This window comes from Tenrec ecaudatus, chromosome 10 (assembly GCF_050624435.1).
Source record: "Tenrec ecaudatus isolate mTenEca1 chromosome 10, mTenEca1.hap1, whole genome shotgun sequence".
NCBI lineage: Eukaryota > Metazoa > Chordata > Mammalia > Afrosoricida > Tenrecidae > Tenrec > Tenrec ecaudatus.
In genome coordinates, this window is record NC_134539.1 from 53,188,609 (window position 1) to 53,212,678 (window position 24,070).

Genomic DNA, 24,070 nt, shown 5'->3' on the forward strand with positions numbered 1-24,070 from the left:
AAGACTGCTTTCCTCCCCAAAGATCCTTTCTCGGTAATGGGATTTACCACAGCTGTGCTTCTCGGTAATGGGAATCGCCACAGCTGTGCTTTACTACGGGACACTAAGTGAAAAGGGACTCGGTCTACATCTGAGTCCTGAAGGACAGAGGATGATGGGTTTAGAGAGAACCTGGGCTGAACAGAGATGTGACGGCTGGCTCACTAACTCCGTTAGCCTTAGCCCTTCTACAGCTTGGGAGAGTTAGGGAGCAGGGTTTAGGAAACCCGTCTGCCCAGGTCCCTGCCTTTCCTACACAGCTTCCCTGCCCGGGCCACCTCAGGCTCTAGCACCCTAAGAATCATCTATCTATTATCCACGACACATCTTCATAAGCTATTCTAGTAAAACTTGACCACTTCCTGTGGCTTGTCCTGAAGCCTGGTCGGAATTAGATGTGCTCCACTAGCAAAGCACGCCTATGGCTTGGTTCATGATGTTCTCCACCCTCGGATCACGTACTCCATAGTTATGTCTTTCTGTTCTTTCCCCAGGTGTCCTTCCTCAAACTGTGAATTATTTCCACAGATAATGTGGGAGATGTACCCTACAGCAGCTCTCGGCTAGGCACAGGGATGTCACAGGGCAAGAACAACAGGCTGGGTTGGGCTTGTTTGCTTGTTTGTTGTCCTGGGAACATGTAGCATGCGCGTGGAAAGCAGGCATTCAAGATCTGATTAATAAATAAAGGCAGCTGAGCTTTCTACCAATGGATGGGGTGCTAAGAAAACTTGTCGAGGGGAACCAAGCTAATGCAGTTGACTAAAAACCTCTCCCTACGTTTTCCTCATCGTTTCAACCGCGTTCTCTTGAGCTTTTCAGAGAGTAGCTTATATTACAACCATGTTATATCCACTGACCCTACTTTTACCCTTTCAGTTGTCCAAGATCAAAGATGGCGTCTTCATAATTTGGGGGTTCTCCATACTAACTAGCTCATACTAGAAACTCTGTAATATAAATATATATATATATATATTAAATTGCACAAAGAAAATGAGGGCCAGAGAGTTCTGCTTTGTCCAAAACCACAACAAAATTTAATGGAGGAACCATAAGCACTTTCCTGGCACCTGGTCCAGAGCCATGCTGCCCCACAATGGCATTTTTGATGCTTTCAGATCATTAACAACCCTCCTAGCCCCGTGATAAAAGGTGAGATCAAAGTACCTTCTGCTTAAAGCAAAAATAAAGAGTCCCCTAAAGAATTCTAGGTGATACTTAGATGGAATTTAGGATGGCATAGTTTTTACACTCAGTAAACTATCAAGTGGACATGACTTTGATATAAAAATATTGAGAACAACATGCTTTTGAGAAGTCGAAATTTGGGTCCAGAGTCATTCGGTGATGAGGGACATGTATGAAGTGTCAGCTGTCTTTAAACAAAATAGACAACTAACCATAGAGCACAGTGCAAAACTAGGTAGCTACTCACTGCATGCCTTCACGTTCTGTTTCATGGGGGATGTTTGTTCTCTCTCCCATCAACAACTCTGCTCTCCTCAAGTTAGGCAACTAGCAAGAGAAGCTACAACCAAACAGACCCTCGCATTGCCTGGAAGTCCAGTTCTCTCTTCCTTCTCCTGCCTTGACTTGTGCTTGTCTTTCTCTGGTCGAGTCAGTAACTCTCCTGGGAGGAGGCTTCTCCACTCTTGTTCTCAGCCTTGCTAAGACATATCTCTTCTGTGCTCCTATGCATTCTGGGCTGTTTTGAAACCATTCATTTTGATGACTTCTCTTCCCTAGAAGCTTTCATGGCTCTTCAAGGCAGGGCCCTATTTTACTCACCTATGCATCCTATAAAAGTGGGGGATGAGGGGAGGACTCGTGCATATTGTTTGGACGAACAAATGGGATGTTTTTATTCATGCAAAATGTTGTGGGGAGGGGATTCTCAAAACTATAAATGTAGTTAGCTGGCAAGGTTAACTCAATGAATCTGCGTCTCTGTTCTTTTTTCATTAAAACTCAGTGTTACAGACTGGGCATTCTGTCCATAAGCAAACATGTATGGGGTTTGTGCATAAAAGGTACACAAAGGGCATTGCCCAAAATGGTACTAAAATATAGCTACCTTGGGGTGATAGAATTTTAAATTACCTTGTAGTTGTGTTTTTTTCTCCTTCTTTTATATAGCAGCCTAAATTGTTTATATGATTATGGATGAACTTGACAATAGCTTTAAAAATCAAGCAACTGTAATAATATAACATTGCTTCCCCCAAAAAGTTAAAAAAAAAAAAAAGAGAGACAGCTTCCACCCCCTAGATGTGCTAGAGCGGAGACTATTTTACTCTGCACTTCTATAGAGTGGCGTGAAATAAGGTTTCATCTGAGGGGCAGTTCCCCAGGTTGCTTTCATTTCAGATACTTTCAGTATTTTGTGTTTGCTCTGATATGAGTCTATGGCTTACAGTTGTGCTCATCTAAGGAGCCATCTCAATGTCATGGGAAAGTCAAAGGTTCTAGAGTCAAACAGCTAATGTTTAAAAGCTACTTCAAAAGGATTACTTCCCTGCTTGAAAGCCAACCACTGATATACACTGAGGCTTGGTTTCCTTGACTAAAAATTGGAAATCGTTTCTGTTGCACAAGTTTGTATAAGGGAAAGAATGTAGAAATTTGTGGGCTAGGTCATCTAAAAATATTTCCAATGCAAACACCCATCTTACCATTCACATTTCAGATGAACTATAATTGATACAATTAACAATCTTTTTTTTAGTCATTTTATTAGGGGCTCATACAACTCATCAAAATCCATACATACATCAATTGTGTCAGGCACATTTGTACATTCATTGCCCTCAACATTCTCAAAACATTTGCTCTCCACTTAAGCCCTTGGTCATGACCTAGATTTTAATAATAAGAAGAAGAAGAAGAAGAAGAAAGAGGAGGAGGAGGAGAAAATATGCTATCAGGGAGAAAAGGACAATTTGGACTGAAAGACAAAATCTCTTGATCTAATGTTATGTTTGATCTCATCTGGACAAGAATTTAGAAAGCATCAATTTGGGCAATTGAATAGATTCAATATTCTTGTTTATTGCAGGAGAGAAGTTTTGGCCCTTCATAATAGAGAATTCAAACCAAGCCTTTAGAAATAAAGGTGGGTTCCTAAGAGAAGACTTTTGCAGTTAGTAAAAGGACATAGGACATATTGGAGAGACAGATGACAGATAGAGAGATAGATATGAAGGATAACGGGAAGGAAAGAAGGAAGGACCTTCCTACCATGACAGTATGATTTTTGGTTTGTTTTTTTTGCCTAAGGATTGAGTGGGACTCGACAGCCTCTATCATCTACCTCCCTCGGATTGGAGCTTACACAGCACAGACATGTCTGGGAAGACTTGAGTTGAGAAATTAACCCACCCATGGCTCCCCCTTGGTGGTCTTCTAAGATACATGGGCACGGGTAGCCAAGACTCAGCCAATGTAGCACATGATCGCCACAGAGTAAAATCCACTACACGTGAGCTCACATGCCAAAATTGATGACAGAACAGTAGAGTTTTCCTTAAATACTGAGTTTGATAACCAGTAGTTTAAACAAGAAAAGAAAATAATGTAGAAAGTGTAACCTCCAAAGAGTAGATGAAACAAGAGTGGGAATAAAGAAATCCAATAAATTCAAATGAGGGCAAGAAAGGAAAAATGAAAGCATAAACCATGATTAATTGGAAACAATCAAGATGGTAGAAACAAAGTCAACAGAGCAGTCAATACAGTAATTAGATTTAAGTCACTTGCAGAAAGAGAGAGAGGCACAGGTTGGATTACATGTAGGAAAAATTCAATCAAAGGTTAAGGGATTGTAAACATTTACTAAGTACTGGCCAAAATAATATTATTGTTAGGCAAAGGAAACATTAATGCAAAACGTACTAAGAGAAAGATATTTCATAATGATGAAATGAAAATACACAATGACCTTGACTAGGAGACACAAAATAATTAGCATCAATATCTATAATTTAATCAGTTACTCTTACCAAGCAGGGAGTGATAAATCTCTAATGATATTCAGATATTTCTAAACAATTAAGATATTACTGACCCGAATATATCCCACACATTTCTAAAAATTTGATGGCGAAAGCAAACAACAGCAACAAAAATCTTGTCACAATCTAAACTTAAAACTTCACAGAAACGTCTGCTTGATTCAATAAATGTACAGCGACTCCTGTATTGAATTATAGAGAGTCTCTCTATAATTATATAGAGAGTGTATCTCTGAATTATAGAGTGTATCTATATTTTTCTAGGGAATGTAAAATGTCTACCCTCATTTTAACCATGTTCTAGAGTATACAACAAATCATCAGAATCATACAGAACCTGGTTTCAGTCTGTCATACAACACATACATATATAAATATTTGGATTAATTGAATTTATGATTGAGAAGTAAAAACTCACATATAGTATGAACAAACAGAATTAAATGATGTTTAAAAACTCACACACTTACACAGACACTTGTACCCAAACTAGATTATGGCAGGAATGAGAAGCTACAGTAATATTACCATATTCACTAAAAGCTCACTGCCATTGAGTGAGTGCTGACTCATAGTGACCCTGTAGGACAGGGTAGACCTGCCCTTGTGGGTTTCTGAAATGGTAATGCTTTATGGGAGTAGAAATCCACTTCTTTCTCTGCGGAACAGCTGGTGGCTTTGAACTTCAGATCTTGTAGTTGGTAGCCCAACTCATAAACCACTAGCCACCAGGGTTCCTATAACTTTACCATAGATATTCTATTAATATAATTTATAATACTAACATATTAGATATTTTTAAAAGCAGGAATATCCTAGTAGATACAATTTTTAAAATTCTGATACATCAGATTATTTCATGATTAAAGAGGGGGAAAACAATAAACTGGGAATAGAAAGGAAAATCTTTAAGGCAATTAAGAGGTGTTTGCTTAAAAATTACAGTATGAAGTATGCTTACAAGTGAAATGTTAACAGTATTACTTTCAATTATCAGGTCAAACAAACCAAGTCATACCCCTGCACCTAGCTAGTGTCATGAGACCCCAAAGGTGTGAGAGGTGGAAAGGAAAAACTATTACTCCTCTCCTGTAATAAACTACATGCAAAATCATGAGAATCAAGAAATTATTAAAATTGTTCATGAGGACTTCTAAATATCTATCAATTTTTAAAGATCAATATTTTAGTTATGAAATAAAGACTATTAGACTACAGATAGATGTAAGTATATATGTAAATATACAAATACATTCTCAAGTATATTTATAAAATATACTTACAAAATATATTTACAAATATATTAAAATTATATTTACAAAACAAGTAAAATTTTATTGAGCAAATTCCTAGCTCTAGGCATCTTGTAGGTGTAAGTGCAATTGTAGATGATAGGTTTATCATTCATGTATGCTATCATTCACGATAGTTATACGATGTCTAAAGCTAGAAATGCACTCTGAATTTTAAAAAGCATCACAATTTTTATGAAGCATGCTTTAAGCTGTTTCTGAAAGTCATAAAAAGAGAGCTAAATAAATTAAAAGGCTACTTAAGTGTATAAATTGGAGACCACAATAACATAAAAAATGTCCTTTCTCGCCAAATACATCTATAAATTTGCAAGAGACGAATCAAAATCCAAAAAGGATTTTTAAAATGAAACTTGAAGTTCTCAGAGAAAAGCCAGGGACTCTTGAAAGAAAACCAAAATATAGAAGGAGCCCATAGGCGAAGCTGTAGAACTTAAGCAAGAGGACTGGGGGTGTGATGATAGAGGGGCACCAGAACAATGAGACAAAACAAGCCAGGACAGACTCAGATGGACATTGACATGCTATTTATCAAAGGCTGTATTAAAATTAAGTAGTGAAAGAATTCAGTATTGCATAAATAATCTTAGATAAAGCGTTCGTGGGGTGGGGGGCGGAATCCATAAGGCCTGATTTTTTTTATATCCTATATTGTAGGTAGATTGAAAGTACACACAAAAGTCAAAATCTTAACCTTAAAAGGAAATGGAAAAGAGTAGTCTATGACTCAAGTGAAGAAAAACTCTTATTCAACAGGATATGAAAAGCCCAGGTCATAAAGAAAATAAATTTTTTTTCACAACAAACCATAAACAAAGAAAAATAGGAGTCACAGACTTTGAAAATGATACTTCAAAATCCTTTCAATTAGAAAGGATTAGCCCCCAGTATATGAAAATACATATGCATATATTTTTTTAAAAACCCAAACAACTTTTTGTACTGAACACATACTTGGGCTTGTTAGCAACCAGGAAAAGGCAAAATATTACAGTAATTAAATACCATTGGATACTCATCAAATTGCAAATATGTACATGTTTGGCAATCCTCACTTTTGGCAGGGATCTAGAGCAATGGTAAATCTGTTGAGAGACGTGTTAATTGGGGAAGTAAATTTGGAGAATAATTTGGCAATATTGAAAAATATATGGCATTGGTTACGAATATTCCATATGCTGTGTATGAGCAGAAGAACAAATAAATCTCTGCTGGAAGCAGTGTGAGAGGACAGCTCCCAGAAGTGAGGATGGGAGACTACACACTTTAGGTACTTTGGATATCTTATCAGGAGGGACCACTCCCTGGAGAATGAGAATCTGTGAGTTAGATCTCACTGTACCCACCATGTGTGATCTCAGAAACAATGTGAGCCTTGAGAGGTATTGACGTGGGTGAAAGAGAGAGCAGAGATCCATAAGAGGGGAGAGGGGTATTGGGATAGACAGTGGGCGTGACGAAGCTGACGAATGGGTTGAACTGTTAAATGCAGGGTTGGTAGTATGAAATGTAAAACCGCCTCATCTAATTCACAATTCAAAATTCATTAAAAACAAAAACGATGTGAGCCAAAAATAGAAATAGTAAGCTGAATAGTGATAAACACAGTATTAAAGTATATATGAAGTTTTAACCACGCAAAATAATGTACATGTACAAAAAGTTGTTTGGGTTTTTTTTTAGTCTATAGGTACCATTGAATTGTATCTGTAGTTTTGGTTTCTTTCACACTGAAAAGAAATGATACTAGGACAATATGGTGACATACTATAATTTGGTAAAGCGAGGTAATAAGTCTATGTGCAGGTGTTACAGAGTTCTCTGTGTTTTTTTCTACATGATTGAAATGTTCTCTAGTTCTAGCTGTAAGAATGCCATGTATAAACTCCCTGCCACGTCACATCAAGTTCAGCAAGTGATTGTTCTCTTCCCTTCCCACTTCTTGGCCGGAGCTGATGTACCAGGTGCCCAGGCATTACTCTGCTTGTTAGCCCAAGGCTGGACTGGAATACTTGGCTTTTCCTGGGCCAAAGGCACCCTAGGTGGTCCCACCACATCTTCCAGCTCAGACAATCTGGGTGGTAGGTCTTGACCTACACCCATTCTCAGTGCAGAATCGTAACTGCTGAGGCAGCTCCTGGCCTGTAGAAATGCCCAGGAAAAACAGATACCAGACTAGCCCCTCATTCCATGTGAACTATGGATGCAGGGCTGAGCTTCACATCCCTCCCAGATTTCCCATTCACGAAAGAAGACACTAGTGATCAACGAGAGAGGAAATGGCTTGTCCCAATGGCTTCAGTGGTGAGTCAGTGGCAGTGGTTAACGGTTTAAAGCAACTTATTTTTCTGGACTTGCAGATCTTTCCCGTCGGTCTTTGCATGCACACTCTAGTTAGTTAAAATTCTCTCTTTTGGAATGTTGTCTGCTGTCTTTGTCGGCTTTGCTGGTGACTTCCACTTCTGGAAAACACTAAGTTAGTGAGACTAATTCAGACCCATGACCCCAACCCAGTGTGATTATGGACCTTCCAACGTTTCAGTTTCTTGTAGATTCTCTAGTACAGAAGCAGTAACCGCCCCCCCCCCCCCGCCCCCAGTTCACCTTCACGGTGGTGTGGCGAGTTGCTAATCGCCAGGCCCGAAGGAGAAGGATGGGGCTCTTTGCTCTTGTAAAGGTTTCCAGCCTCAGACCCCAACAGGGGCAGGTCTACAAAGGAGGCATCTAAAAAGCAAGGAAATTACACACCTCGATTACATGAGATTCTATACAGTCTATACGTGATAAGCTGCCAGGCATTGTACCTAGCATATAACAACTCATAAGAAGCAAAGGTAGGATTTCAAAAAGGTATAGTGAAACCAGGATGTGTGAATCTATAGAGATAGCTACTAGAATCAGGTTTCCTAGGGGGTCGGGCGGGGGAGTGGGGGGTAGAGGGAGCAGATAACAAGCCGTTCAAGAAGGAAGAACGTGTTTTGGCCTGGTTGTGGTAGCGATTGCACAACACTGCTTGATATGATTGAACTGTGGGATGGTTGGCTGTCTGGATTCGCTCCTAATAAAATGGTTTTGGGGAGAAAAGAAGATACCACAGAGATGTAAATAGGCTGTGGTAACTGGTCATTAGGATACGGAGACAGCAGAAGATCAAGAAAGACTCATCGGTGGCACAGTGAGGGTTTTCGGGAGGAAGTATCGTGCGGCGAATGTCTTCGTTCTTCCTCAAGTTCCCATTTCCAATTTTACCTTCATGCGTCTAAGACAAGAATCATGCATCCTAATTAAAAGATAAGAAGGCCGAGAGAGAGAGAGAGAGAGAGAGAGAGAGAGAGAGAGAGAGAGAGAGAGAGAGAGAGAGAGAGTGGCATGGCTTGGCGACAGATTTCGGGTGTTTTAATTGACCTGTTACGGTATTAACTTTAAACTAGCATTTGATTTAGTAAGTAATTTTGCTAAAAACTATGTCATAAGGGTTTAACCTCCTCCGTTGTATAGTAGTACCCTTGAGGTAAGTATTTTATGATATGGAACTACATTGAAGAGAACCTTGCTGGGACAGTGGTTAAGTGTTTGGCTGCTAACTGAAAGGTCGGTAGTTCCAATCCATCAGCTGCCTGCAAGGGGAAATGGGGTAGGCTACTTCTATACAGGCTGACGTTGTGGAAGCCTTGGGGGAGGCAGTGCTGTTGAGTTCCGCAGATCATTTGAGCCTGGATCGAATTGGCAACAATAAGTAACTAAACTTGATCAGGAGCTTGTGTTGATACGCATTTATTTTTTTAATAAATCATCTTATTGGGGCTCAGACAACTCTTGTCACAATCCATACATACATCAATTGAGTAAAGCACCCTTATACATTCGTTGCCCTCATCCTCAAAATTCACCTTCCACTTGGATTCCTGGAATCAGCTCCTTTTCCTTTCTCCCCCCTCCCCCTCCCTCACTGCTTCCCCCTCCCCCATGAACCGTAATAGTTTATAAATTAGTATTTTATCTTACCTTACACTGCCCGGTGTCTCCCCTCACCCACCTCCCCGTTGCCCATCCCCCAGAGAGGAGCTTACACGTAGATTGCGAGGTCGGTTCTCCTTTTCTACACCCCCTCCCCTCCAGGTGTTACCACTCTCACCGCTGGTCCTGAGGGCTTCATCCATCCTAGATTCCCTGTGTTTCCAGATCCCCACTGCACCGCTGTGCATCCTCTGGTCTAACCAAGTCTGCAAGGCAGAATTGGGATCATGATAATTGGGGGCGGCGGAAGCGTTCAAGAACTAGAGGAAGGTTTTGAGTTTCATTGTTGCTACACTGAACCCTGAGTGACCCATCTCCTCCCCACAACCACTCTGCAAGGGATGTCCAGCTATTTACAGATGGGCATTGGGTCCCCATCACGCACTCCCCTTATTCATGGTGATATGATTTCCCCCCACCTTTGTTGTTTGAAACATGGTCTCCTCGGTCCTTCATGATCACACATGTTGGTGTGCTGCCTCCATGTGGGCTTTGTTGCTTCTGGGCTACATGGCCGCTTGTTTACTTTCAAGCCTTTAAGTCCCAGACGCTATATCTCTTAATTGCCAGGCACCATCAGCCTTCTTCACCACACTTACTTATGCACACATTCGTCTTCAGCGTTTATGTGAGGAAGGTGATCACACAATGATGCTTTTTGTTCCTTGGTGTCTGCTACCTGGTCCATTCAAAACCTTGTATTCACTTAGGCTGTGTGTTTCTTCTCTGTGGGCTTTGTTGCTTCCGAGCTAGATGGCCACTTGTTTGCCTTCAAGCCTTTAAGACCCCAGACGCTTTATCTTTTTGATAGCCAGGCACCATCAGCTTTCTTCACCACGTCTGTCTTTAGTGATCATGTCGGGAAGGTGGGTATCATGAAATCGCCATTTAGCTGAGCAAGGTGCTATTGTATTGAGAGAGTGTGTGCAAGGGGCCCAATGTCCACCTGCTACCCCACTACTGAACCTATAAATATATTCACATAAGTCCCATAATTTTATATACGTTTATGATCAGGTTGAACTTTCTGAGGCATCCAGAGACTTCACTGGGAGTGGCAGGAGTTTGGTTTCTTATTTCTAGACATGCAGACCTGTGGCAGACAGTCATCTGAGGGAAGGGGTGGCTGGATACTGAAAAACGTAGCAGGAAAGGATAGGCAAAGGCAGTCACGGGATATTCCACAGAGCCTCTCCACACGGGCCACACAAGCCCAGCACCCTCACACTGACACCTGCATGTGCATAGCTGAAACTCGAGCATTATGCCATTTGGGATCATTGGTGATGAAATAATAAAATGGTTCGTAGTTTATTCTTGAACTGAACTTCACAATTTCATTAAAGGAATCAGAATTGGCTCAAAGAGTTGCATCTCCAGTGAGAGGTTACAGTGTTTACTTCCAAACAAGAATGAATTAGAAGCTTCAGTTGGGTGACGCTCTCCCAACATTGCTCTAACTGAGGAGATTCTGAGTGTGAGAGTGAGGCTAGAGCTAAGAATACTTGGATGGTGTTGGCACGACTGAGGCAGGAGATCATAGAGGAGGGCAAGGTAGAGACTGTGCCGGCCATCCAGGTGGCAGCAGGGAGGCAGAGGAGGGCCATGGATGCCGGGCCAGGCTGCCTGGATGTGGGAGGTCCAGGAGGGGAGGAGCTCCAGTGACAGGGTAAGATTTTCCAGATGGCTTTGAGAGCAGCTGAAAGGAGCAACCTAACATAAAGGCCCTCCTTCCAGACCAACCATGAAATAGGTCCTAACCTTTGGCAATGCCTTCACGGAATCACCAGCTGATTCTTCTGAGAGCAGGCCAGTCTGCCTCCGTTCTTGAGAGAAGAACCACTGTGTAGCATTCCCTCGGACGTTAACCTGGAGAACATGTGACTGTATTTCAGGGATTCTCCAGTGAAATCCATTATCTGCCTCCCCATCCCCGTCTTTTCACAGACGACTTGGAGCATCTGTTTCCCTCTCTGAAAACTTGGGATACCTGCTCGCACCACACAGAGCTGCTGTCAGGCCTCCGTGAGATGCTGGTGCCCGCGCCACGCACCAAGAGTTTGGGGAGAGAGAGAATTGTTAAACTTTCTCCGCCCATCAGATGTGCGTTCTCTGTGGTACTAGAAGGAGGGTCCATCTGCAGGCGACGTTACTGGAGCCAGCTTGTGCCCTGGAGTCCAGACAATAGTGTTTGGGTCCAGACTGTTTAGAAGTTGCAATGGGCCACTGGGAAGGGCGAAGCTGCAAGGCACTGTGGGTGATGTAGCCAAATGATGAGGGAGGAGAGAGACTTTCCACCGAACCACGACATAGATGATGAATCGTGACCCTTTCTCGTGGGTTTCCTCACCCAGGGCTACACGTGGTGACCTGCCGCTTCACCCCTTTGCTTGTAAAGAACCGAGTCTATCTCCAGTGAACGAGACCTGTGAGAATGAAGTGTTAACGATAATGGGATGGCATTTATTTATTAACTGTTTGCCATAGCCTGGGCGCGTACGTGCTCTACAGTTTCCCACACCAATCTGCAGGGGGATGCTGGAGGCCCAGTTTGATGATGGACTTGAAGTAGGTTCAGAGGCGTCAAGCCCCTGTCCTGCCAGTGAGTGCCCTGCCAGGAAGCAGCAAACCCCTGGCTGAAACATGTATTTGCTCACCCCCAGGCTGATGTTGATTGAGCAGAAGGAGGAGGAGAAGGAGGAGGGAAAGAGAAGTGGAGGGAGGAGAGAAGCATTCACAAATATTAACAGAGCACCTTACCTTAAATATGATTAGCCATAAACCATTTGTGACACCCATGAAAAACTCACTGTTGAGAAATTACTTTTTACACTCTCGTGCTTCCCTGTAGAAGTGCCCCGTGTGTTTCAGACAGTAACTATATACCTTGTGTCCTAGGAGGTAACCTGAAGCGAATTTCACATTCTGTTCCATAACGTGGCCATATCTGCTTCATATGAAACAGATCCCCCTATTCTGGAACAGAATGAATATGCAATAGACTTCATGACATATTTATGGTGTGCTTTCATGTACCCCTTGGGAAAACTATGCCTCACCCCCAAATACTCCAATTTTAGCAGCACCACGAGAAAGCCCATACGTCTATTAATCAAGAGTTGGTCTGAAATAGTTTATGAGATTTTTTTAAAGGCAGAGGATGGTGCTGGTGGATCTTGCCAACATGCTGGCATTCCAGAAAGTTTCAGGGTCATTAGGCATATATTCAGTATCTCAAGATTTTTATGTGTTCTTCATCTACTTAATCTTCATTAATGAAGAGCACCAAAGCAGTGCCAAGGGACTTCTGCTCTGCCTGCAATGCGACTTACTGCTCCAGTGCGATTAAAGGGAGCTCCTTTTTGGGGTGCTATCCCCAATATTTTCAGGCTAGCTGGGTCTTCCCCAGAGCCATTCAGTCAGTGCTCAACTCCGATGCATTATTGCATTGTGATCCAGGAGATGGGCATCGCCATCGCCGTGCACCTGTTATCGTGGGGGCCTTGTCCAAACAGCCCCAGTCCTCACCTCTCGCAGCAGCTGAAATAACGGACAGGATGAGAACTGGAGAAACTTTGCTCATCATCCTTTTGTTTGTAAAATCCCCGCCACCAAACTCTGGCATCTGATAGGAATTCTCTTCATTCATTCTCTCTCTCTCTCTCTCTCTCTCTCTCTCTCTCTCTCTCTCTCTCTCTCTCTCTCTCTCTCTCTCTCTCTCTCGGTGTGTGTGTGTGTTTCCTCATGACCTTCTGATTATTAAAAAATAAGTCATTGATTGGAAGATTAAGGAGAACAAATATCTCTCTTTGAAAATGATCAAAAGTGGAAGAGGAGTGATGATTTTGCCACGTGAAAATGGTATAAACCTACCTTTACCTGTAGGATAATTCTCAGTAGCCAAGTTCATCTGGGGGCAAGATGAGTTCAAGTAGATCATTCTGAAGGGTTCCATAAGGGAAGGAGAGTAACCTGGAGTATAGGTGGGTTCTAGGACATCAGCTTTGAAATTGCACAGGAAGTCCTACTTGCAGAAGAGAAGTGTAATCTAGGCAAGCTGAGAATCTGCCAGCACCTGGCCCTGGAACTGCAATTCCAACATGAGAGATCTCTTTGCAAGAGGTGAAGTTATTAGAGAGATGCCAATGAGAAAGCCTATGTTTGTTGTGGTTGGTGGCCCTGGAGCAGGTTCTGATGGATGTTGTCCCGGGCGTCTGGAGTGCACCTGTTCTTTGGCATTTGCAAGGCTGTGACCTTCCAGAAGCAGATCCCTGGACCTGCCTTCTGAGTCACTTCTGGGTGGGCTCACACCACCAACCTCCTGCCTAGCCATAGTGCATTTCACTAACTGCACCACCCTGGAAATCTTTTAAAGATAAAAAATAAGGAGGGAGGGTAGAATATAATGTTACTTCATAGCATACGATCATAAAGAAGTTGTTCGACCTTTCTATGCCTTAGATTGATCATCTGTAAAATAAACATAAAAACACTAGGCCCCTCTAGGGTTGTTTGTATTCTCCATTCTTACTGCACCAGCACCCGACATGATTTGTACATGAAATTATTGGGTGGTATGATTAATATTACTTTTTCAGATTGAGGGACATAAGGAAGAGCAAGTGACAGAGCGGAGAGATCGCTGTATGTCCAGAAGAAGGAGAAGGCTTGGTCCTGTCAATGTGGCCCATCCTCAGGTCTTTCAATGGAGGAATAAGATCAGATAAAGTCCCTAGAGTCTGATAATGGTGCTTCTCCACTTGTACGTCATTGCTTATGTCTTATCTTTTTTTTTCTGGATATTTTTCTCCTATACATCTTCATTGTGTGCCATACACTGTCCAATACTTGCTAATTTTGGTGGTTGCAGGGCTTAAATCAAGGTAAAATCTAGCTAGCAGTGTGCATTGTCGTTAGCGGTGCCAGGTGGCATCGAGCCTGTTCTGACCCAGAGCGACCCGGTGTGCAGCACATTGACACACGGTGCCTCACTGTGGTTAGGTGTGAGCCATGGAGCCAGTCTGGTTGTGAGCCTTCCACTTTTGTTCTTTATAAATCATTTTATTGGGGGCTCTTACAGTTCTTATACCAATCCATACACCAATTGCATCAAGCACATTGGTACAGGTGTTGCCATCATCATTTCAAAACAGTTTCTTTCACCTTGAGCCCTTGGTATCAGCTACTCTTTTTTCTCTCTCTTCCCCACCCTCCCATCCTCGTGAACCCTTGATAAACTATACATTCTGATTATTTTCATGTCTTACACCATCTGCTGCCTCCCTTCACCATTTCAGTTGTTTTTCCCCTTCGGAGTTTGTGTGTGTTTGGTGGGGGTGGGGGGGTTATTTGTTGATCATTGCAATTGTTTCCCCCTTTCTCTCCCTTCTGCCTCCAACTTCCCCTACCCTCATGGTTTTTCAATTCCCATACTGCTCCCAGACGGTTTACCTGTCTGGATTCCATGTGTCCAGAGCTCTTATTTGCACTGTTCTACATGCTCTATTCTAGCCAGGTTTCGAAGGTAGAGCTGGGGTCATGATAGTGTGGAGTGTGTGTGTGGGGCGAGGGGGCAGGTAGAGAATTCAAGAACTAGAGGAATGTTGTGTGATTCATTGGTGCTTTACTGCAGTCTGGCTAAGCCTTCCACTTTTTTGCTGAACAAGCATGATGTCTTTTCCTAGGGACTAGTCTCTCTCCACATACATGTCCTAAGTATATGAGATGCAGTCTCACCTCTAAGGAACATTCTGGCTGTACTTCTGCCAAGATGAACTTGCTTGTTTTTCTAGCAGTCCTTGGTACTTTCCATATCCTTCATCAATACCCATACTAAAAGGCATCATTTCTTCGGCAGTCTTCCTTACTCATTGTCCAGCTTTCACATGCATATGAAGCGATAGAAAATATCAGGTCTGCAAAAATGGGTGTGCATCAGGGGCCTTTTAGCCCTCAAAGTAATCTCCTTGCTTTAAAGAGGCCTGTACAGCAGATTTACCCAATGAAATATGTCATTTGATATACTGACTGCTGTTGCCCTGAGTGTTGATAGTGGATCTAAGTACAACGATCTCCTTGACATCAACTTTGTGCGTTTATCATAATAGATGGACTATATGTGCCTGGCTAGCAGTCAATTGATGTGGGTTCCATTCAGAGACTTTGGAGTGTGGCCCATCATGCTTAGCGGAGTTCCGTATCCACACTAGACAGTAGAAATTATTGGATAGCTAAGTGCCCATGGGATCTCAAGATGGAGCAAGACTGATCCCTTATCTTGTCTCTCTTCTCTTCCCCCCCTAGTGTTATGTTTGCATAGCTAATGGATTTTGTGTGTGTGTGTGTTACCCAGGGACCTAAGCCTTGGCAGTCTGTACCAGTACCAAGTCATCACCATTTCAGGAACTGAAGAGAGTGAGCCATCGCCTGCTGCCATGTACATCCATGGAAGTGGATACTGTGGTGATGGAATTATCCAGAAGTAAGTACATTGAAGTCAAAGAAGGGGGTGATGATAATTTGGTCAAAAGATGGCTGGGATGCTAGATAGAATTGCTTATGTTGTTCTCTGAGGTGCGCTCTGAGGTACCAAGGACCTCCATTGGCCTACTAGCTTGTCTGCCACCATTTTTGCTGACCTCAGAAAAAAAAGCAGTGACTCTTTTTCAGGTATGTGCACTTCTCAGGTGTGTGAGTATATCATTTCAACAGAGCTACCACTGTGCTCTTATGACCATTATAACCTTGTTCTTGTTGGTGTGTGTGTGCTCCTGGTTGTTCCTGTTGCAGCTAACAGTCGGTTACCAGGACACGATTTAAATGAGGGAGAACACTTACTTTCACATGCTTTTCTGGTTACCATTTACATTGGTTACAATTCAACATATATATATGTATATATAATTGCTGTTGTATCACACCTTACAAACAGTGTAAAAAGTAGATCAAAGGCACAATAAAAAATAGCAATGATGTAAATACTCTTGCACAGTGTGGAAACCATAAATAGTGAACCATTCTCCAGAATTGAATATTAAATGTGAATATGAATACCCTAAGGCCCATGGGTCAGGAAGTATAGAGATTCCACATGGGCAGCCAGAAAAGAAAAGTGCTATTGGACAATATGAGACTGCCTGTCTTAAAAATGGATTTTCGTGAGTTTCTGGTTCATTCATCCCCTTGTCCTCAGAGTCAATAAATTATTGCCAAATGAGGGCAAGAAACTATCAAAACTTCTGCAGTGCTAAAGAAAGAAGGAAGAAAATCTTTGAGATGTTCCTTCCAGAATAATTATAAGAGTGTTTTCTGGAGTAAAATTGAATGCTTTTATCCTGCAATGCAGAAAAATGACCAACAACTTAGTAACATTGTTCAAAATTGTTTCTTGATGTCAAAGTAGTTGCAAGTCACACTATGGTTAAGAGACTTGTAACACTGTCGTCTGAGTTCACTTAATGTGTGGTGATGGAAGAACAAGCTATTGGCGAAATTCCTTCATTAAATGAGACTGCTGGGTTTCACATAATGTCCTGCGCAATAAGGAATTGCAATTCCTCCATTTGAAGAGGGAGGGGTGGTGTAAAGAGAGAATTTGCTTCACAACTGGACAAAATGACTGATAAGCAGAACATAATCAGCTCATAGGAATCGGGCCTGGAGGAAGGAGGAGTAATTGGTGACTTTCCTCTGTTCCTTGGTGACACTAGTGGTACAGAAGCAAAACCGTGCTGTGAACCGGGACCCTCTGCTGTTCAATCAGGGTCCATCCCGCAGTTCAGCAGAGATGATGTCACTTCACAAGTAAAAACAATTCGCACATGCATGCCCACCCACACACACATCAGTTACTGGCCAGCAGTACGCTTTCCGATCATGACTTACATTGAGGGAAATATTTGCATGCTCTCAGTAATACAAGGTGAGGACCAGTGAGTTACCTGTTGCCAACTTGTTATGCAAAAACATCAGTAGTGTATGCAAGACTCTGCTTGCCCAGTGTACGCATAGATACTAATGCAAATTTCTGTAAATTTGACCCTTTTTTTTCACTTTTCTTTCTTGATGTGTTTTGTTTTGTTCTTTGTCAGTGGTTTGTTGTTGTTTCATAAAAAAATTAGACCTTTTTTAAATGTGCATGTAGGTAGGATCAGTAATGATTATTTTCATGATTTCAAGTGGTCTGGGCAAGCTATATATTTCAGGGATATACATCCATGTTTAAAATACCGTGTATACTCGTGTATAAACCGAGTTTTTCAGCATATTTTTGATGAAGTTTTTGTGGTAAAATTAAGTGCCGTGGCTGATATTCGGGTCGGCATATACTCAAGTATATACGGTATTCTTGCATCTATAATTTCAAAGGTCAGTTTTTAAGATTTTAATCTTATAAATTTAAGAATTCCCTTTTTGTTTAGGTATTCTTTTTATTTTTTTAAATCATTTTATTGGGGCTCGTACAACTCTTAACACAGTCCATCCATCCATCCATCCATCCATCCATCCATCCATCCATCCATCGTGTCAAGCACATTGGCACATTTGTTGCCATCATCATTCTCAAAACATTTGCTTTCTACTTGAGCTCTTGGTATCAGCTTCTCATTTTTCCCCTCCCTCCCTGCCCCCCTCCGTCATGAACCCTGATAATTTATAAATTATTATTTTGTCTTGTCTTACACTGTCCAAAATCTCCAAGTGTTAGATTACAGTGAAAATTTCCTGATTAGAAAGAATTGGGGAGGAAAAAAAAAGAAAGAATTTGGTTCTTTGAGTGCAGAAGATAAAGATCCCCCTTACTTGTCAGAGAATGGATTCAATGTGTGTATCATTCAAATACAGCAACCAACCATGATGGTGTTGCTTCTACTGCCAAATACAACAAAATCGGGGAATGGGGAGCTATTGGCTGTCTCCTCCACATTAAAATATGAACTTCGAGTGTGATGGAACTGAGCACAGGGATCTCTAGGGAGAAAGTGCCCTATAATTTGTGGGTCCAAGTTTGACCTGGAGAGCCAGCAGGGCCAGGAAATCCTGGCAATCCTTTTGGACAGCCTGTAATCGTAAATTGGGATTTCCTAAAATAGAGCACGAAGAGTAAAAAAAGAAACTCACCAGATTAAGATCCTGATTTATTATCCAACCCATCCATCTTTGAGCCAAGTATACCGATTGCCCACAATAGCCCTCTTCTCAAGGATCTAAGATGATTAGTACTTATTGTTAACTATTTTAAACGATATTCTTAACTTTATAAGACTCTTAAAGAATGTTTAACTAAGATTGATTTACTGGATTTCTATCAAGTACCTGTTACATCACTACATTACATCTCACGTAGCGAATGCATGTTGCCACACTTTGGGGGAAAGTCAATGTAGATGACGGATACTTCTCTACGAGGAGGGGAGAAAGCGTATGCTTTGGGGAACAAGAAAGAGTCATCCTAGGTAATAGGATTTTTGATAAGGGGTGCATACCGATTTATGGTAAGCGTGACGGAATTTACCAAGCAGTATGGATAGGCCCAGTGGGACTTTCAATAGATGGGTGCCCCATCACGGGGCATCCTCCACAGCAGTAGATGCTCCCTGTTTCGTCTGCAGTGTATAGATAAAAGCATTGGATGAGGAATCTAGAGACCGGGTGTGCATTATAACAACGACACAGCACAGCCACAGACAACATTCGTTCCCAGCAAGTTCCTGTTGGCTCTTGGTGACCCTGCATGCTGCAGGGGTTTTCAGAAAGCCTACATGGTCCTGGGAAAGCAGATCGCCAGGCCTTTCTTCTGAGGTACCTCTGGGCGGGGTAGGGGCGGTGTACAAACCACCAGACATTTAATTAGAGTGGAATTCAGCCCTTAATCTTTTACTTTGCCCAGCTACACAATGATCATAGTGATTATAATAAGGGAACAAACATAAATAGCTGCACGGTGCTAAGTTATTTACTCCTTGAATTTTCCCAAGACCCTTAGGAGGGAAATCTTATCCTCATACCTCAAAGAAAAGATACCTAACGCACAAAGAGATTAAAGTGTGTTTCTGAAAACCGTATACCCAGACTGTAGTAGAACCAAGGTGTGAAGGCAAGATCCAGGTTCTCCTTTAGATTCACTTCAGGATGGCCCTGTCTTTGACGTGAGAAGCCTGTGAAGTGAACTGAGGGAGGAAGGAGGAGCTGCTGTGTGGTGCCTGCAGACCCGGGCCAGTCCCTCGGGGAGGAGGATTCTGCTTCTGACAAGTCACAGCCTAGCTCAGCAGAGCGGACCCTCAAGCCATAGTTATTTTGTTTTGTCTTTTTCTTTTTTAATGAAAAGATCATTTTAGTGGGGGCTCTTATAACTCATTACAATTCATACATCAGTTGTATCAGGCATATTTTTACATATGTTGCCATCGTTATTTTCTAGACATTTACTTTGACAGACATGGTGATCCATGAAGCGTAGGGCCTATGGACACAGAAAATAAGCATCCTCTCCAATCTGGAAGGCCAACGAAGGCTTCCCAAACTTGTCTAATATCGGATTGGTCATGCCTAGAAAATGCTTTTGGTGATCCTAATGCTTTACTTAAACCAATAGAACATACTATTTGGGTGGGAAGGGAAGGCAGGCTGGAAAAGTTCTTTGTGGCTTAGGGAAACCAGCCCAGGTTAAAAAATATATATATATTCCTCCACATAATTGAAAGGCACAAGATCATCACCAGTTTCCTGCCTGTAAGATTCACTGCGTCCAACGTTAAAAAATGGACCTATTTGGTCATGGATTTTCAGACAGGGGACCCGTGGACAGCCCTTTGGAGATCAATGCAACGCTCTGGTCATCTTAAGGATTGATTAGAGGACACTACCCGCTACTCTGACACCTTCTAAAAGCAACAAACATTCTCCTGGGTGTTAATTGCCAGGTGAAAGGAAAAGTATGAGGCTGCCTCCTGCTGTGACGGGCCCCAGCTGGTCTCTGAGGAAGGAGGGGCAGCTGTCACACACTCAAAGCAGGAGGGGAGTTGTGATTCTGAGCAGCTACAGTGACCCACACTGCCCCAACCACCATCAGTTGCATTCTCTCCTTGAGCCAGCCATAAGCAAGCGAGATAATTCTCTCCATTTTCACAGGTGAGGAGATTGAGGGTCAGTGTATTGAGTAGAACTGTCCCATGGATTTTTCTGCAATAATGGAAATGTATTCTGTGCTGTCCAATGTCGTAAACCATTAGTCACGTGTGGGTATTGAGCACTTGAAATGTGACAAGTGTATTCTGTTTTCATTTCAATTTAAATAGCCAATGTAGCTAGCACTTACAGGGCTTGGGAAGCTCAGACGGTGAAACCAAGGGACATGCCCAGGATCACACTGTTAGCGTTGAGCATGGTTTTCTGTTCCTGAAAGTAAGAGTTTCCCAGAGAGCAGCAAGACCTTCAGTTCTTGCTCCTCCACCTCTCCTAGGGCCCTTTGAAGAGCAGCGCTCAGTATCTGCCCATCTCCACCCTTGCAAAGTCATCCTTAGGTGATGGAAATAATCCCAGCAAAAACAAGTGGGGGCATTTTTGATTTCTTAGCAGCCGAGTCTCCAGGGCCTTGGATTTCTTGACACCCTGAAACGACACACCCAACAGCGGAGGCAAAACTTTCCAACAAAAAGATGACTAAATCTGAGGGTGTGGATGGAAAAAGCCGTACCTTAAAGTGTGTTGAGGGAGTTGAGAGTGAGGCAGGAGGGAGACGTTAGAACAGTGTGTAGTGAAGGGACATTATATGGTAGAACCTCCAAAATATCCTTTGGCTTGACCATTTTCAAGGCATTAATGGAACAGAGTCTAATAATTTACTTGCTTGTCCATTCATTCATTCCTTTTTTAAAACTATTTATGAATTAGGTAAAGATGTGTTGAGCAGACCATCAGCCTTACATTCAGCATTCCATACATGGGTAGTTGCAACTCAACCGTTCCCTTTCTCTCACCCTGTTCTCCCTTATCCAGCCTCCTCCTTGGGTTTCAGCCTTCCTAATTCCCCTGTCATTCCTAACCCTCAGACTTTTGTTATGGGGTTGGTATTGCCCTTTTGACACTAAACGGCTAATGATTCTCCCACAGGGGTAAGCTCAGGTCCAGACCTGAAAGGTACTAAGGTCTTGGGGCCCCAACAGTAAGCCTCACCCTTCATTCTTTCTTTCTTTTCTTTTTAAAACACCTGATAAAGTTTATTGTGCCAACCTGGCCTATAAACACATGTGGGGTTAATTGAAGGGCTGAGCGATAAATGGCTGGATGAACCTTGCCTTCTAGTTCTCAGGTCTCTCGGTTTGTGATGGTGGGATCAGGGTGCAGCTGGTTTAGCCAGTTCCCTGATTCAGCTGGCAAGGCTGACTTCCTGAAAGACATCCCCAAGGAGAAGCCGTATGGACCTACCCCGATGCAGCCCTGGGTGCTGGAGCAGCCGTGTGGAGACCCCTGCCAGCACTGAGATGCTTACACATTCACTGACTCAGCTTTCCTCCTGCAGTCGGCATCATTGTGTGTGTTTCGTGAGATGGAGAGGGACTTTGTGGATTGGTGTCAGACATATGGGTTAATGTTGGACTTGTGGGCTTGGGCAGCACTGGGTAGGAATGTTTACTTGAGGTGGACTTAACCTTTATATAAAACTCTCTCTACATGAGTTTCTGTGCCTTTAAAAACAAATATTGTGAATTGGGTGGGAGGTTGCCTACCCAATCTTCATGTTTGCCTTCAGCTACCTAAACAATTTACCAACCTCTCAAGAACTTCTTTTGTCTTACCCCCTCCCCCGCCCACCTTGGTTTTTTATTTTCCCTCTTGTAGGATTATTTTATCTTTCTCTTGTCATATTATCTTCCCCTTTCCCCAAGTTAACACCGGTCTGTCCTCTGTCTGATTACTCCCCCTGCCCTCCCATCAATGTCTATTTCTTTTGGTATGCAAACTTTTGTCTTGCCTTTTAAAATATTAATATAACTTCACTCCCATTGGGTCAATGTTGACTCACTCATAGTGACCTCATAGGATGGAATCAAATTGCCCCTGTGAATTTCTGGGACCATAACTGTTTACAGGAGAAGAAAACTTCATCTTTGTCCGTTGGAACAGCTGGTGGTTGGTTTCAAACTGCCAGTCTTAAGGCTAGCAGCCCAACATGCACAGTGGTCTCATCCAATCTTTGTCTTTTTGTAATTGGCTAACTTCACTCAGAAAGATGCCCTTCAAATCCATTCCTTCATTTCCTCATCCTGTCTAATAATTTTGTCTTCAGTAAACCACAAATAAAGTGAATCCAGCCTTGTGCTAGAATCTCCACTTTGTGTGCATCCCACTGTGAAGATCAGGGAACAGAGACACAGTCTCTGTTGGCACAGGGAAGGATTTCCTCCGTTCCAGCTGTGGTTTCGAAACAGATCTGACAGATTTTCCTGCTTCTGTTCTACAGAGACCAAGGTGAAGAATGTGATGACATGAATAAGCTCAATGGAGATGGGTGCTCCCTTTTCTGCCGACAGGAAGTCTCCTTCAATTGTGTTGGTAAGTCTCTGCCCTTCCTCTAAGTCAGAGATGCGGATGCCCAGAGAGTGGATCAGCCTCCATCGCAGGCACCAATAACCACCGGTGCTTGGATTGAGCCTGACTCGCAAGGCTCCGTGTGGGTCAGAGTAAAATGATGCTCCTGGCAGCTTTCAACAGCTGAAGTTTCAGACGGAAGTGTCTAGGTGTTTCTTTACAAGTACTTCTGGATGGACTTGAATCACCAGCCAATCCTTCTGCTAGCGGCTGAATACTGCTTGTCCCACGTAGGAATGCGAGAAAGACCAGGCTTTCTACTCCTTTAAAGAGAGGCCTTCTCAGGAACCCACACGGGTCAGTTCTACTCTGTCCTCAAGGGTCGCCGAGTCAGAAGTGGCTCGGCCAGGGTGAGAGTACTGACCAGGGGCCCCAAACGAATCAGCACTGTAAATAAATCATTCACTTCTTCGGACCACAAAGGTTTATTTAGTGACTTCCATGTGGCAGAGTCTAGTTTGGATGCCAGGGACTATGAAGGTGTTTAAAAACACAGAAAGAAAGCACAGCCATGATCCTTGCTCTCATGGAGTTTATAATCTCACACATGATAGTGTGGACAGGTAACTTTTTTTTAATCAAGCTTGAGCGTACTTATTGGCGTATTGTCCCTCATCATTGATCCAGGGTGAATGGTAATATTCAGTACTTTTACAGTAGTGTTTTTTTTCCCCTCCATTGGAAATGAAAAAAATATCAGAAACCAAAAAGATTCCTTTGGAGATTTAAACAAAAACAGCCAGAGAGAGTATAAATGTTGTTCTCAGTCTCACAGGCCAGACGGGAGGAGGACAGAAGCAAGACTTGAACCTGATTCTCTCAGGTTCTCAAGCCCATGCTCTGTTCACTTGGCACCGCCACCTCGATCTAGGTCCCAGGAACAGGGCACTGGGGTCGTTTCTGGAGACTCGTAAGCTTGGCTGAGAGAGAAGACTAACAGAAGAGCCTATGTTTAGAAAACACTCCTCCTTTTCCCACCTTTAGCGAGCTGACAGGAGGTTTGTTTTCCTCGGCCTTCTCCAAGAGTCTGGCTGGTCTGGTTTCAGCCCCACTTGGGAGGCCCAGGGCAGCCTGGGGCTGGTAAACCGACGGAGGCTG

At 42.7% G+C, this 24,070-nt stretch overlaps 1 protein-coding gene across 1 annotated transcript in view; it reads left to right on the forward strand.

Moving 5' to 3' along the window:
- The window catches only part of PAPPA (pappalysin 1), a 281,949-nt gene that overhangs the window by 111,007 nt on the left and 146,872 nt on the right, over positions 1 to 24,070 (forward strand). Inside the window, exons 8-9 of the mRNA XM_075560393.1 lie at positions 15,735 to 15,863; positions 22,845 to 22,936. Coding sequence (XP_075416508.1) covers positions 15,735 to 15,863; positions 22,845 to 22,936 — 221 coding nt within the window. The remainder of the gene's footprint in view (positions 1 to 15,734; positions 15,864 to 22,844; positions 22,937 to 24,070) is intronic.